Below are 14188 nucleotides of genomic sequence, written 5' to 3' on the forward strand. Positions count from 1 at the left end.
AAAGGGCAAAGGGATAGGGGTGTGCACAAATGGTTCATTCTGAACCAGTTTGCCTTGAACTGGGGCCAGTTTGAAGTTTTGGTCCATGATCGAACTGAACCGGGCCCGGTTCAAGTAAACTGGTTCGGGACAGTAAGGGGCATTCCTGAGGCCGTAGCATGTCAAGCATGCTCTCCACTCCTTTACCAAATTGCCAACTCAATGGCAGATTGGTTCTGGCCTCCACGCATGCGCATAGCTCACGAAAATGGCCTCCACATTTGGGCAGAGGCCAGAACCGAGCCACCACCAAGCCAGTGACTCAGTAAAGGAGGAGGAAGCACACTTACCATGCCAGGAGGACAAGTAGTGGCAAGCAACCAGGGTAAGCAGATGTTTCCTCCTCTTGCCATCACCGCCTCGGGAACACCCCTTTACTTGTAAATGGGACCTGATTCCACTTAACAAGTATATCCTCCGAACCAGTTTGGCCTGGTTCAGTGGTCAAACTGGACCAGACCTGGTTTGGCCATATACGGAACTGGACTGGGCCGGGCCAGTTCAAAACTGGTTTGGATTCAAACGGAAATGGCCAAACCAGTTCTGTGTACACCCCTACATAGGGGGAAATGAGAATATGCAGAGGTAGGATATAATTATATAATCTATAAAGAAGATATTCCTTCATAAACATGGACGTTTCTTTTTGTGTATGCAAAAATAAAGCCGATAAGTCATAAGGGAGGGCACTAAGAGAAAACAAGGTATTTTAAAGAACTCATTCAAATGAGAAGAAAGTGGGGCAGACAGGTATAGAGGCAAGTGGGGAGAAACAGAGGAAAACTAAGGATAGAAAGGAAGGTGGAAAAACCAACAATAACAAAGATTCGGGGCCAAATTCGCCCACTACTAAAGGCAAAAAAGGCAAATCAGCAGACACTTGTAAATTTTACTTTCCCCTAAGTTTTCTGAAGACAACAAAAAACTCTCTAGCAATAGCCTGCTCTGTGGCATTGCACTTCAGTGAGTTGCCTCTGACCATTGACAGTTGATGTGCTTCTGGTTTCAAGTTCCAGCTTCCAGAGAAGGTGGCTTAGTTCTTCAGGAAGACTTAGGAAATGGCTGATGACAAGATGCTACCTAGATCAGCAGAGCAGCCATTCACTTACACTATGAACAGATGTAGCTGCTTTATACTGAGTCAAGCCATTGGTCCTTTTCGCTTAATACCCTCTACACTAATTGGCAGCAGGTGTCTACAGAGGTGTCTTCTGTGCAGTGAACAGTTATGGAAAGTAGCTAACACACAAGGCCACATCCACTGCCATCACTCCTCCTCCTCCTCCTCCTACAATTGGGCAAGAAATTGAGCCAGTAAGGGTGGACATCTCCATACTTCCTGCTGCTCCATTTCCTGTCAACTGCCTATAACAGCAGACAGCACTGAAGACACTGCTACTTTTTGCACATTAAAAAAACGTAATATACTTGAGATTCAAACAGCTTCACATATCTGCGTTAGCTGCTGTGAATCAGGAAATTACAAGAATAAGCTCCTCTTTAGCATTTTGCTTTCTTGTTAAGGGTTTTATTAATTGTATTTTTTATTAATTATTATTATTATTATTATTAATAATAATAATTTTTCATTCATCAGACCTGGGGAAAAGCAGGAAAAAATGAACCCTATTCACTCATATGCAAGGTTGTGGGCCTTTTTGTACTTTGATGGCAGGGGCCACCACACACTGCTGCTGCTGCCGTCGTGGGGCCTGCCTTAATTCTTTGCCCTTCCACTGCCCCTGTCTCCAGGGAGGGTGCTCCACATGATTGAGGTGGGGGCTGGAGGGGGACCAGATGTCTGGAAGTCCATTGAGGGGCTATAGGAGCCCAGTGAGGCACTGTGTGGAGTGGCCTGGTGGCCGGATGCACCCAAGGGGAAGCCCTGCTGGGCGGCAAAGTCGCAAAGACTCCAACGATGGGCTATGCCAAAGCGGCCGTGTAGGCTACTCAGGGAGAGAATGTGTCCTTTGCCCCCCGAGGGCATCCGAAGTGGTGGCGGCTCCTTCGGGCCCGGCATCCTGTCGACAGTCGGCCCCCAGCTGGAAGAACAAGTCTCCACTGCCCCATGCCCACCGCTGCCCCATGCCGATATTTGCCCTCCTCACTGCTGGGGACGGGGGTGAGCGGCAAGCAGAACAGGCTTCCCCCCGTAGCAGTGGTGGCCTGTCTGGCAGGCACACCTGCACAGTGTGAATATGGAAAGTTGCATGCCATGATGTCACTGGCATGCGATGCTCCATATTCTCATTGTGTTGGCGTGCCCAGCAGACAGGCTGCCACCGCTCTGTGTGTGTGTGTGTGTGTGTGCTCTGCTCACTGCTCACCCACCAGCGGTGAGAATGGCATTTATCAGCATGGGGCAGCAGCATGGTGGCGGGGCAGTGGCGGGCATGGGGCAGTGGGGCTCTGGGAGCCCCCTCCCAATATTCTGAGGCCCCGTCAGGAGATCATGGACCTGCTCCCCAAGGTCTGTGTCTAAATACACCTCTGCCCAGAGGAGTATGTCACCAATTACAGCAAGGTACTTTAAAAAAAACAAAAACCCTCTAAAACGTGTTCAGAAGAATATTAAGCCTCTTCTACTTTGAAATGCATTGTATTTCAAAACACTCCTCTAATTTTTTGAGGAAAAAAGTAATTATGTAAGACATCTTCTTAAGTTCTACTGATGAATAATTTACAATCTTCGTAATCATGATTCCTTAAAGCTGCAGTAATTAAATAAAGCTTTGTTATTGCACTGTCCCGCTTCTTCAGAGATATAGGCATTCAAAAATAAAAGTAGATTATTAATTATTAATTATTATTATTTTTATTATTTATGTAGCCCTTTCCATGTACATGGCACTCAACAAACCCTGAGAGGACAGGTCTCTCAAGCTCACAATGGGTTTACAATCTAGATATTGACAACAGTGAGATAACAAAGGAAAGTTGGGGAAATAAAGGTAGGGGTAAAGAGGGAAAGATATGCAGTTGTTTCAATTACACATACTTAAGCTCAGTTAATGTAATCAAAGGGCTTAAAGTATTGTGCCAAAGACTTTAGATGCTTTATTTCAAAGAGATCCATGAAGTACTAGTATTCTGATTTAACATGATTAAATTCAATTTAAAATATAGATGGAAATAATATTAAATTTAAAAAAAAATTCAGCCTTGAGAAGATGAAATTGTAGAGATCTTGTCTAGTGTCCTTTGACAAATTCCGCAAAGCAAAGTACATGACCCCACTGCTGCTGATTCTATGCCTAAATCGGAGAATCAACAGGAATAAACTGGCTCACATTCCAATAGTTTGTAAAAGTCACACAAACACAACCAAGAAAAATGAATGCTTGTTAAATGAAAATTAGTTTTATATTTATATGACAGTGGAAAGAAATAATCTCCAATTTATAAGTAAAAAGTGGAAATATAATAGGAGAAAAAAGCTTTTGTCAAGACCTTTCAAATGTAATTTTGATAGAGTGTCCTGGTTCAGCTTCAATCACCCACTCACAATTCAATGAGTCTTTATAATACCCAGGCCAGCCTGGGGAAAGGATGACCCCACTGGGAGAAGAAAAATGCCCACCACATGGAGCTGAAAAGAAGAAAACAAAGACTTCTTGTTATTGTCAGGCAGGAATTCTTGCAGAAACAGAAAGAAAAGCACAAATGAAAGGTTGCACATAAAAATATAAAATAGCCTTGTGGTTGTTAAAGTGTTGTTGGTTCATCTTCAAAGCTTTCATGGCAAAACAGATATCTAAAATGCTGAAATAACAGGTGTCCTAGTACAGAATAGAGGTTAAGATGTCCTAGCGCAGGATAGGGGTTAAGAGACTGAGTTGTGGACCATTATGTCTCTGCACCTCTACCATAAACTCTCAATATAGTTTTAGATAGCAGATAATTCTAAAGGCAAGACATGCTGCTTCTCCACTGTTATTTCCCTTCTCCTGAAGTGGATTTTCCTGCCCTTAAAAGGACTGATGCACCACTGTTACAACATTCATGTGTAACATATAGAGGTCATTCACATGAGCGGGTAGGCAGGGCAGCAGGTAAGGGAGAGGCTTGTTACATTCACCTTCCCCCAGATGACTGATTCCATGTTGCTGGGAGCGTGTACCACACTCCCAGATGATCCGTGCTGCATGCCTCACACACACACAATGAATTATGGGATTCCCCCAGGAGACAGGCACTCTAGGCACCTGCCTCTGTGTCCGCTGGGGCTAAACATAGCCCCAGCAAACACACAATCCCATAGCCTGGGTTAAGGGAGCACTCACTCTCTTAACCTCGACTAATAGCCGGGCTACAAAGCAGGACTTGGTGGCACAGCCCCGATGGGATTGGGCCTGATCCTGGCAGTTAACACGTGCAGCCTAACCCAGGGTGGGCTTCCCTAGTCTGGGTTAGGCTGTGTGTGAGAACAGCCTCATAGTTCGCCCCTAATGCAACTTCTAGCTCTCGGCCTCAACCCCCCATCTACAATACAGGGATTATAATACTGCTGTCCCTTACAAAATGGTTATCAGGAATACTGTGAATCTATCTAAAAGTGCTTTGAGCACCTGAAATGTGCTATATAGCAGCCAATTATTATATTGTGCCACATCACTGCACTTGATATATAACTACAGGACAAGAGGAATCTTATTTTGGAAACACTGTTCAAAACTAATGATAGATTAATCCCAGAAAAGGTTATTTTTCTCCTCTGCTTATACAGCAATGGATGTGATATTTAGCATATGAATTCTTAAATACTTAACATCTGTGTAGCACATTTTATATGTTTAAATGTTTCACATGCATTATCTTGGTAAATCACAATAGAGCCTAGAAACCTCCTTGCAGCCTGCACTCATCCCATCATGGGCAAATCCCTCCCATCAGTCCCCACATTCTTTGCATTACTTACTGGAAGTGGTAAAGAGTGCCCTGTCCATGTCAGGAAAGTCACAAGCTGTAGTAAATCCTCTGCACCATGATGCATATATGTGGCATTTGAAGCATGCAGGGTTCCTGTGGCTCCCAAGATTCCTCAGAGCAGGGACCCAAGATCCAATCTTGGGTCCAATCCCCAGATGTTGTTGGACTACAACTCCCATCATTCCCAACCACAATGGCCTGATGATCAGTTTGTAATGGTACCCATATGAAATGCGACCATGCAAAATAATCCACCATGCATCAGATATCTGAACAAGGACTTTCAGTAAACTGCACTACTGAGGATGCTCAAATATGTGACACTTGGTTGAATTAATCCAAACATTATGACTGCCAAAAATTATTGCATTGTGAAAAAATAATATATTGTAAATTATATTATAACAAAACTAGATATCCATCCTACCTCCACACTTAGGGATAGGTCCACTCCACATAACCTTCCCATCCATCAGTACACAAGTAATTGTTTCAGTGCCTTGGGTTTTAATAAATCCTTCTTCACAAATGACAGATATTGAACTTCCCAACTGAAAATTGTCACCAAACCGCCGTGCATTGATGGGTATGCCAGGATCAGGACATTCATTGTGTCCAAAGGCTTTAAAACAGAAAGGAACAAAGAGGTGGGGAAGCATGATGAACATTTCAGATTCCTTGTTCCATATGGAGCTTCATTTATTGCAGATGTGACATGTTTTATATACCTTTTTCCAGTTTTGCAATGGAAATCTGACTACTGTGGCACAAATACCAAATTTAGGCAAATCCCTGGGATGGCAACTGTAGACAGCAAGTTTTGTTTCTGTGCCCATATAACTACATCAAAAATGACATATTTACTATTATTATTAACTCAAGAGCACACAAAATGCAAAGCAACAGATATGAAATTATATTTATAACCACACTAACAAATACTAATTATTCATGACAAATTGCATATGGGTTATCATTCTATGAAAGTGCAATATACAATACACCTTATTAATTCTTGAAGACAGCAAAGTAAGTGTTCTGCATTAACATCCCTCTTTTCTATTCCTCTCTTGCTCACTCATATGATGAAACACATGATAGTTATTCATAATGAAGTCACTCATTCATAAATGGCTGGAAAATCTCTCATTGCTACAATTCATCATTTTTTAAAAAACCATTGGCGAGGTGGGGGGAGCAGTTATCTTCAGCATCTGAGGTTTACCCACCACTCTCCTAGAAGAGACTAGGGCTATTCTCACAAGCAGCAAAAATCGGGCTAGGAGAGCCTAGCCCAATTTTTGCTGCTCGTGTAAACCACCAGGCTCGCAGGCGAGCCCGGTGGCTTACAGCAGCTAGCCCGCTTTTGTAGCCCTCCCCTAAGCCCAGGTTTGCGGAGCAAGCACTCCGCAAACCCGGGCTTCCCGATCGTGAGTAGCCGCGGCGTGGCTTTGCACCACGGCTACTCACGAGTAGACCCCAGGGGGAGGCGAAAAGCTGCCTCCCGGCCCCCGAGCTCCCTAGCCCCCGCTGGCTCCGTCATCCAGCCACCCAGGGCTCCCGCTGTGATTGTCTGTAGGGAGAGTCGGCTTAGCCCGCTCTCCCCACTCAGCTCACCAAACCGGGTCTCACTGATTGTGAGACCCGACTCACTTACTGCTAAAAGATTAACTCTGTTAGCAGTAAGTGAGGAGAGCTGGTCCTGTGGTAGAAAGCATGACTTGTCCCCTAAGCTAAGCAGGGTCTGCCCTGGTTGCATATGAAAGGGAGACTTGATGTGTGAGCATTGTAAGATATTCCCCTCAGGGGATGGAGCCGCTCTGGGAAGAGCATCTAGGTTCCAAATTCCCTCTCTGGCAGCATCTCCAAGATAGGGCTGAGAGAGATTCCTGCCTGCAACCTTGGAGAAGCCGCTGCCAGTCTGTGCATACAATACTGAACTGGATGGACCAAGGTTCTGACTCAGTATATGAGTTCCTAACTCCTGGGATTTTAATGAAAGGTTTAGGGGATATGGAAAGAAAAAGGCAAAGAAGACTACATGTTATATCATTGTCTACCTGATTCTGCAGGAGAAACAACACTGAAATAAATCAGATGATAAAGTGCAAAAGTGTTGTTGGCAAAAGCATCCAGCCTAAATTTCAAGGAGCCAAAATGTATTTTAATTGAGAAAAGGATGAACAACAACAACAACAACAAAAGCAATCTAGCTGATGCAAATTGTACCAGTGCACAGGAAATTACTAGAGTGGGGGGTGGATGGCTAAAGAAAACAATAGAGGGGCATATCATCTGAGACCACATTTGGGAAACAATGGCTGACATCCAGACTATGATCCTTAGCAGTGGTGATTTTTGTCATTCTCCCCTTCCCTCTGAAGCTGATGCTGACCCCCTGATTGATTGATTGATTGATTGATTGATTGTACTGTATTTGTACACTGCTCCAATCTTCCACCTCTGGGTGGTTCTCCCTGCACAGCCCTCAGGGACGTGTGTGTGTGTGTGTGTGTGTGTGTGTGTGTGTGTGTGTGTGTGTCACAGTCTGCTTTAGAGAGAAGGGGAGATCCACAATGACCCAGCACCTCCTTAGTCTGGATGTTAGCCAATGAAACTGTGTAAATGTAAATAATGGGGCCAGTTGGTCCCCTGCAGGTCTAGCACAGAGGGAAAGATAATTGATAGTTAAAAGATATTGACAATTGATAAGAGCCAGCATAGTGTAGTGGTCAGAGTGTTGGACTAGGACTGGGAAGACCCAAGTTTGAATCCCCATTCAACCATGAAACTCACTGGGTGACTCTGGGCCGGTCATGTATCTCTCAGCCTAACCTACCTCACAGGGTCGTTGTGAGGATGAAAATAAGCATGTACACAGCTCTGAGCTCCTCAGAGGAAAGGCGGGGTTTCAATGTAATGAATGAATGGATGAATAAATAAATCAATAAATAAATTTCTCCTCAGACAGGAATGCAGCGCTGAATGGGATAACTAAGCAACAATATTGTTCCTGATTCTAATCCAACCACAGCAGAGCACAAGTCATCTGAGTCAATTTTAGATCAAGTCATATCTGCTGCACAACCTCTGCACTGGCTAATACACAGAGTCTGTTGTCTACCCTTTCCCTTCCATTCATGAACTGTGCTTCTAAATCTCACCACAGCTGCAATCCTATGCAAACTTTATTGGAAGAAAGTTGGATTTACTTTCACAAGATGTCACTTTATTTTTCAAAAGGAGAATATATTCAAAACACACATAAATACAGGTTTATATGGTATACGAATATAAAAACAAAGACAAGATGCCAAAAATCCATTTATTAAGTGCACTGGGAAACAAACAAACAAAATCTCATCTAAATTTAGTCTTACATTTAACATCACATGAAACATGACAAAATGTGAAAAGCAAAAAGAATTGGAATAGGAATCACTAGTAGCAAACTAACATTTTTATATTAAAAGCTGCTGTGACATGCATCTCCATTAATTTAACTTTAATGTTCTTCAATCACACTTTAACAGCTTATTAGTGACAACACTTGCCACCAATGTCACTTTGGAAAAGCAGTAAACTTATATTGTTATTAATTGCTTAAGTGCAGTTTGTTTAAAAAATAAATGCCCGACACCCCTTGTATTCTTTCAGAAAGACCAATATAAACAGACATCTACCATGTTTGGCATATTCACAAGCTACTGAAAAAGCAGGTTGCTACCTGTTACAGGTGATCTCTCTGGTGATCCATGATCACTCACAAGTGGGTCTTCTGCCCCTGTGCAGTAGTCCCACGAAGGAATATGCTCTCCGGCATTCCTAGGCATCCGGGAAGCATCTGTTAAACTAGGCAGGAGAGCACCTTCTCTCTCAGTTCCTGAAGCCGTCGCTGCGATATATGAAGACCAAGAGAGTACAGGTGAAACAGGTAAGAGACTAATGCTGTGAAGACATGGAAGCAGTAGGGTAGGTCGGGTGGGTGTTGTGAGTGAACATGAATCAAAGTTTGGCCTCAGCAGCAGAGTGGAGATCCGTCAGCACATGGCCAAAGTTTGCCTCAGCAGCAGAGTGGAGATCCACAGCATAGTGCCTTACAAAGGGCAAGTCAGAAGACCAGGTAGCAGCCTTGCCGATATTAACCATGCTAATGCCCAACATATAGGCAGTGGAAGTAGAATGTGCTTGGACTTTCACTGATGTCTGTATTCCTTGCTGCCTATAACAGTAGAAAATGAGATCAATGAGCCAGTTAGAGAGTCTCTGACATGAGATGGTGTGTCCCTTGTTGGTTCCAGAGTAGGAGAGAAAAAGCTTTCTGGATTGATAGAGGGATTTAGTGTGATCCAGACAGTAGAGGAGGCACCTTTGGACACTGAGAGAGTGCATAAACTTCTCTAGAGGCATCAGAGGGTTAATGAAGAAGGGTGGCAGAATAATGTCCTGGTTGAGGTGGAAATTGGAGATCAACTTGGGGTGGAATGACAGGTCAGGACCAAGGACTACCTTGTCAGGGTACCTTGTCAACGAGGTGAGTACCTTGTCAGACTCACCTCGCTGAGTTGATGGCTATCAAAAAAGGGAAACATTCCTCAGGGATAAAGAAAGGAGAGTCTTGAAGGGCCGTTCATGCAGAGAGGACAGGACTAGAGACAGACTATGGCTCAATAGGTTGTTATAAAACTCCCTTAAGGAATCTCTTAAAGTCCGGGTGAATGAAGACTGAACGACTATCCCATACTGCATTTATCCCATACTGAATGACAAGCTGAGATAGTGGTCAGGTGAACCTTGAGTAAGGTGTTGGAAAGACCCAATTGCTTTAGTGATGTCAGATATAGGAGAAGAATGTGCCGGAAGGAGGCAGAAAAGGGTGTTTCGAGGTGGCATAGAAAGTAAAGCCTTTCTATACATGTAATTTATCCTGGGGGAGACCTTCCATTCATTATTTCCATTCAATATCTATTTAAATTTTAAAATATATATATTATTTTTATATTTATATTATCTGCGCTTTTGTATTTCAATTATGTATCATTTTAATTATATTGTAAACTGCTTTGAGATTTTAATGAAAAGTGGTATATAAATTGGACAATCAATCAATCAGGATCTCATCTAGTAATTTATCCTCCAAGCTGTAAGGTCGAGAGCTCCTAGATTCTGGGGGAGAATGTGCCTGGATTCTTGGGAGAGCAAGTCCCGTTGGCATGTAAGATGGCGATGCTGTCCTTGGGACAATCAGAGTAAGGTGGGAAACCATAGTTGTCTAGACCACCATGGAGACAGGAGGATACAGCAAATCCCCTCCTGGAGAATTTTCCTTGTGACCTTCAGGAGCTTTGGGAAGGTGTGGTCAGATAGAAGAGATGGTCCCTCCAGAGTATCTGGAAAGCATCTCCCATTGAGGTATTTCCCACTTTTGCTCTCGAGCAGAGAAGTTCACATTTTCTGTTGGTCTGGGTCACCAAAAAGTCCAGAATGGGAGTCTCCCAGAAGCAAAAGATGTCCTAGATTACTTTGTTGATTAACTCCCATTCGTGTGGAGTGGAAAGAGCAAGATCGCTGCCCAGTGAGTCTGCTAGGGCGTTGTCAACTCCTTCGATGTGGAGAGGAACCGAATGGATGCAATTGCTTAGACACCACTCCCACGGCTGCATCGCCAGGTTGTTTAGAGATCTGGAGATGGTGCTGCCTTGATGGTTTATATACGCCATTGTGGTTGTATTGTGCAAGTGGATTTGTATCGTACACCCCTTCAGGATAGGCAGGAAGGCTTTTAGAGCTAGTAAGGCAGCTAGAAGCTTGAGGAAATTGATGTGAATAGCCCATTGTTGAGTGTTCCAATGGCCCTGTGTGTGTAGATGGCAACAGTGGGTCTCCACCCCTGAAGTGAAGCATTTGTTGTGAGGGTGATCGATGGGGATTGGAGATTAAAGGGAATGCCTTGAGAGAGGGAATGAGGGACAGTCCATCAATGAAGGGAGCGTAGAACATGGGATGGTATAGTTAGCCATATGTTCTGATTTTCCAGGTTTGGCCAGAAAATGGAGAGGAACCAACTCTGTAGTCTGTGCATCTTCAGACAAGCCTGGGAGATGATGGTCGTGCGGGCAGCCATCAAGCCTAAGAGGTGCTGAATGGTGCGAGCCCTCTGCTTGGGAGTCACTCAAAAGACAGAGATCAGGTTGGCAATAGAGGCTCTTCTGGGAGATAAGCACATTTGGAAACCACATCTGAGACAGCACTGATAAATATGATACTGCACTGTGGTGTTAGATGCAACTTCTTCAACAGTCGGGGGGGGGGGGTCAGCCCAATCCGCTTTCAGTTTGGCCATGCAGGGCATGTAATTAGCAATCTTCAACGAAAGGCAGGAAGTTGAGTAGAAGTTTCTGCCCATTGCATCCAGCTTCCTGCCCTCTTTATTGACAGGCACCAAATGCTTGCATCCCGACTTAGTGTTCAGTGCATAGTCCACAACCAATGAGTTGGGGAGGGGGATATGCTTAAACAGAAAGGGGCAAGACTCCTTTTGCACCCTATAAAGGATCTCCAGTTGCTTAGAGGTGGTGGCAGATGCAACAGAAGTATCCCATGAAACTTTGGAAGTGCTGACTAATACTGTTTCCTGTAAGAGGGATTCCCAGATGTTGTTGACTACATAACCATAACCACCAGCCAAAGGTCATTGTAGCTGGGGATTCTGGGAGTTGTAGTCAACAGCATCTGGGAATTCCTCTTACAGGGAACACTATTGACTAATACAGATAACATAGGCAGAGAAGCCATTTGACTTGCAGACATTTGACAGAGGAGCCATTTGACTTAAATAACTAAATAAATAATAATTATTATTTATATTAAATTACTACTACTACAAATATTTATACACCACTTTTCAAGAAAAATTTCCAAAGTGGCGTACATAGAGAAATAATAAATAAATAAGATGGATCTCTGTCCCCAAAGGGCTCACAATCTAAAAAGAAACATAAGAGAGCCCCGAGCAACAGTCTTTGGAGAGATACTGTGCTGGGGGCGGATAGAGCCAGTTGCTCTCCCCTTGCCAAATAAAGAGAATCACCACTTTAAAAAGGTGCCTCCTTGCCCTTTTAGCATGGAAAGTAGTATACTGGATCTTTAATCACCAGAACAGGAACTTGGAGTTCAAGACCCAGGGCCTTGGCCATTTCTGTGACCTGCACCCTATAAGACTTGGTTTCCTTCATGGGGGAGGTGGAAGGTGGAGCAGTCACGTGTTCATCAGGAGATGTATTGGTCAGGTTTTCCATCTGAACTGAATCTTCATCAGAGGAAGTAACTCAGTAGCCGGTCATGGAGGATTCAGAGTTTGCTCTGGTTCCAGCGAAGGTGCTGATGGTGCAGGAACAGGTGGAGCAGGTGGAGCTGCAAGGGGATATGACCAGGGTCAAGGGCACCCGGTGAGCTCAGGTGATTGAGTGGACAAGATGGAAGAAGGGAAGCAAGCGTAATGGAATTGCTCCTTCCAAGGGTGGGAAGGGGAGTATCTCAGTGGGTGACGAGCAGGGGATGCAGAAGGGGTCTGTGGCAGCAGTGGGATGGAAGTGACATCGTCATCGTCAAGGTCATGTAATGGGAACCCCTTGAAGGTTGATGCAGAAAGGGTTCAATTAGTGGAACCCATCAGGGATTCCAGGCATCAGGCAGAGGACGCTGGGGAAATCTCTACTGGAAACCGCCGGTGGCCCCTGTCTGAACCCAAGCTGCCCCTATAATGTGAGCTGTCAGGTGAGGAAGCAGGTGAGTCCAGTACAATAGGAGATGGAGGTCTCATCAATATTGGATGAAGATGTATTGTCGACATCAACGGTGTTAGCTGAAGATACCCCAAAGGCATGGAGACTGTAGGTGTAAACGACAGCCGAGTAATAGTAGCCGTCAGTCGTGTCTTCTGGATAGACAGACCTGGGGTCGATAGAGCTGCAGTCGATGATGTCAATGACGAGGTCAATGCATGGAAGCAACAATGGTCTTTGGTACTGACAGTGGACAGAGAACATCAGGTGTGGGTGAAAGTATTCCTCAGCCTTGGGCCATTGAAGGCGAGGTATGTGGAGAAGACATTGAATTTAGTGAGATGGGAGCACCCAACATCATCAATGTCAAGATGGAAGAAGCAACATGTTGGTCCTTGGACTCTGGTTGTCCAGTGGTGTTGGGGCAATCATGCTTGCATGTCTTATGTTGATGGTGTCGGCCCCCTTTCCTAAAAGAGGCTGGCTTATTAAAGGCAGAGTTGCCATCATGGTGCTTCAAAGAAGTCAAGGGTGGAGTGCTCAGTGTCGTAGCAGATGTTGATGGCCGATGATCAGCCAAAACCGAGGCCGACGGGCTTGGCATCAGGGCTGGGGGCCTGAGTGCCACCTCTTATAGGACAGCTCTGAAGCAAAGCTACCTGCTCTTTCATGCTTGTTTTGAAAACAAAAGGCAGATTCTACAGAAAATTTATATGATGATTTTCTCCCCAATTAAGCACTCTTCACGCCTGACAGGTGAGTACCTCTGCAGGACTTACAGTGCTTAAAGGTCTTGTTTAAGTCCATAGGGCAAAGAGTAGTCGAAGCCAAGCTGAGGAAAAAAACTGGATACATTTAGGATTGGACTCAAAGACCTCAATTGCATGCGGCAGCCCAGATAGGATTGGTTCTACTCTCCCACAGCCCTTTCTGCTAGCTTCTTTTCCCTGCTTACCTGGATGCAATCCCTATACTTTACAAAACCCCTAGATGCTGCCACAAGTGTCCCCAGCAGCATCCAGGGGTGGAACTAAGGGGAGAGAGGGGATTAGTGGTGACCAGAAGTAATGGATGGCTAGGGAACGAAGCCTAAATTTGTGGATCTGTGCATATGGCAGCTATACAATTTGTATTTGTATAGCACTGTGTAGTTGGAAAGTGCAGTAAAGGGAAAGATCGTTCTCACAACCAGCGGCAGTGGGGCGGGAAGAGGAAAACCTGGGGTGCAGAACCCAATCCTATCCCACTGCTCCAGAGCAGGGATACCCTTTTGGGAAATCCAGCTTAAAACTGAGGTTAAAGGAGCAAAGCCCCAGCTCACCTCAGTAGCTCCGATCGTGTGTGAGATCAGGGCTGTGTTCTGCAGCTCCCAGAAGCCTGGCTCCCTGCGGATCACAGAGTAACACTTAAAGAGCGGCTAGGCTCCTGCGCCCCCC

General features: G+C 44.7%; 1 protein-coding gene across 7 annotated transcripts in view; it reads right to left on the bottom strand.

Moving 5' to 3' along the window:
- CSMD3 (CUB and Sushi multiple domains 3) overlaps positions 1–14188 on the bottom strand; it is a 1041917-nt gene that overhangs the window by 367353 nt on the left and 660376 nt on the right. For all 7 annotated transcript variants that reach the window (XR_008306202.1, XM_053246219.1, XM_053246218.1 and 4 more), the window contains 2 exons: positions 5396–5590; positions 3490–3628 (listed from right to left, as the gene is read on the bottom strand). Coding sequence is in view for 6 of the 7 variants with exons in the window: in XM_053246219.1 (XP_053102194.1) it covers positions 3490–3628; positions 5396–5590 (334 nt within the window). In the remaining variant the exon portion in view is untranslated. The remainder of the gene's footprint in view (positions 1–3489; positions 3629–5395; positions 5591–14188) is intronic.

The sequence above is a fragment of the Hemicordylus capensis genome, chromosome 4 (genome assembly GCF_027244095.1).
Source record: "Hemicordylus capensis ecotype Gifberg chromosome 4, rHemCap1.1.pri, whole genome shotgun sequence".
Taxonomy (NCBI): Eukaryota; Metazoa; Chordata; class Lepidosauria; order Squamata; family Cordylidae; genus Hemicordylus; species Hemicordylus capensis.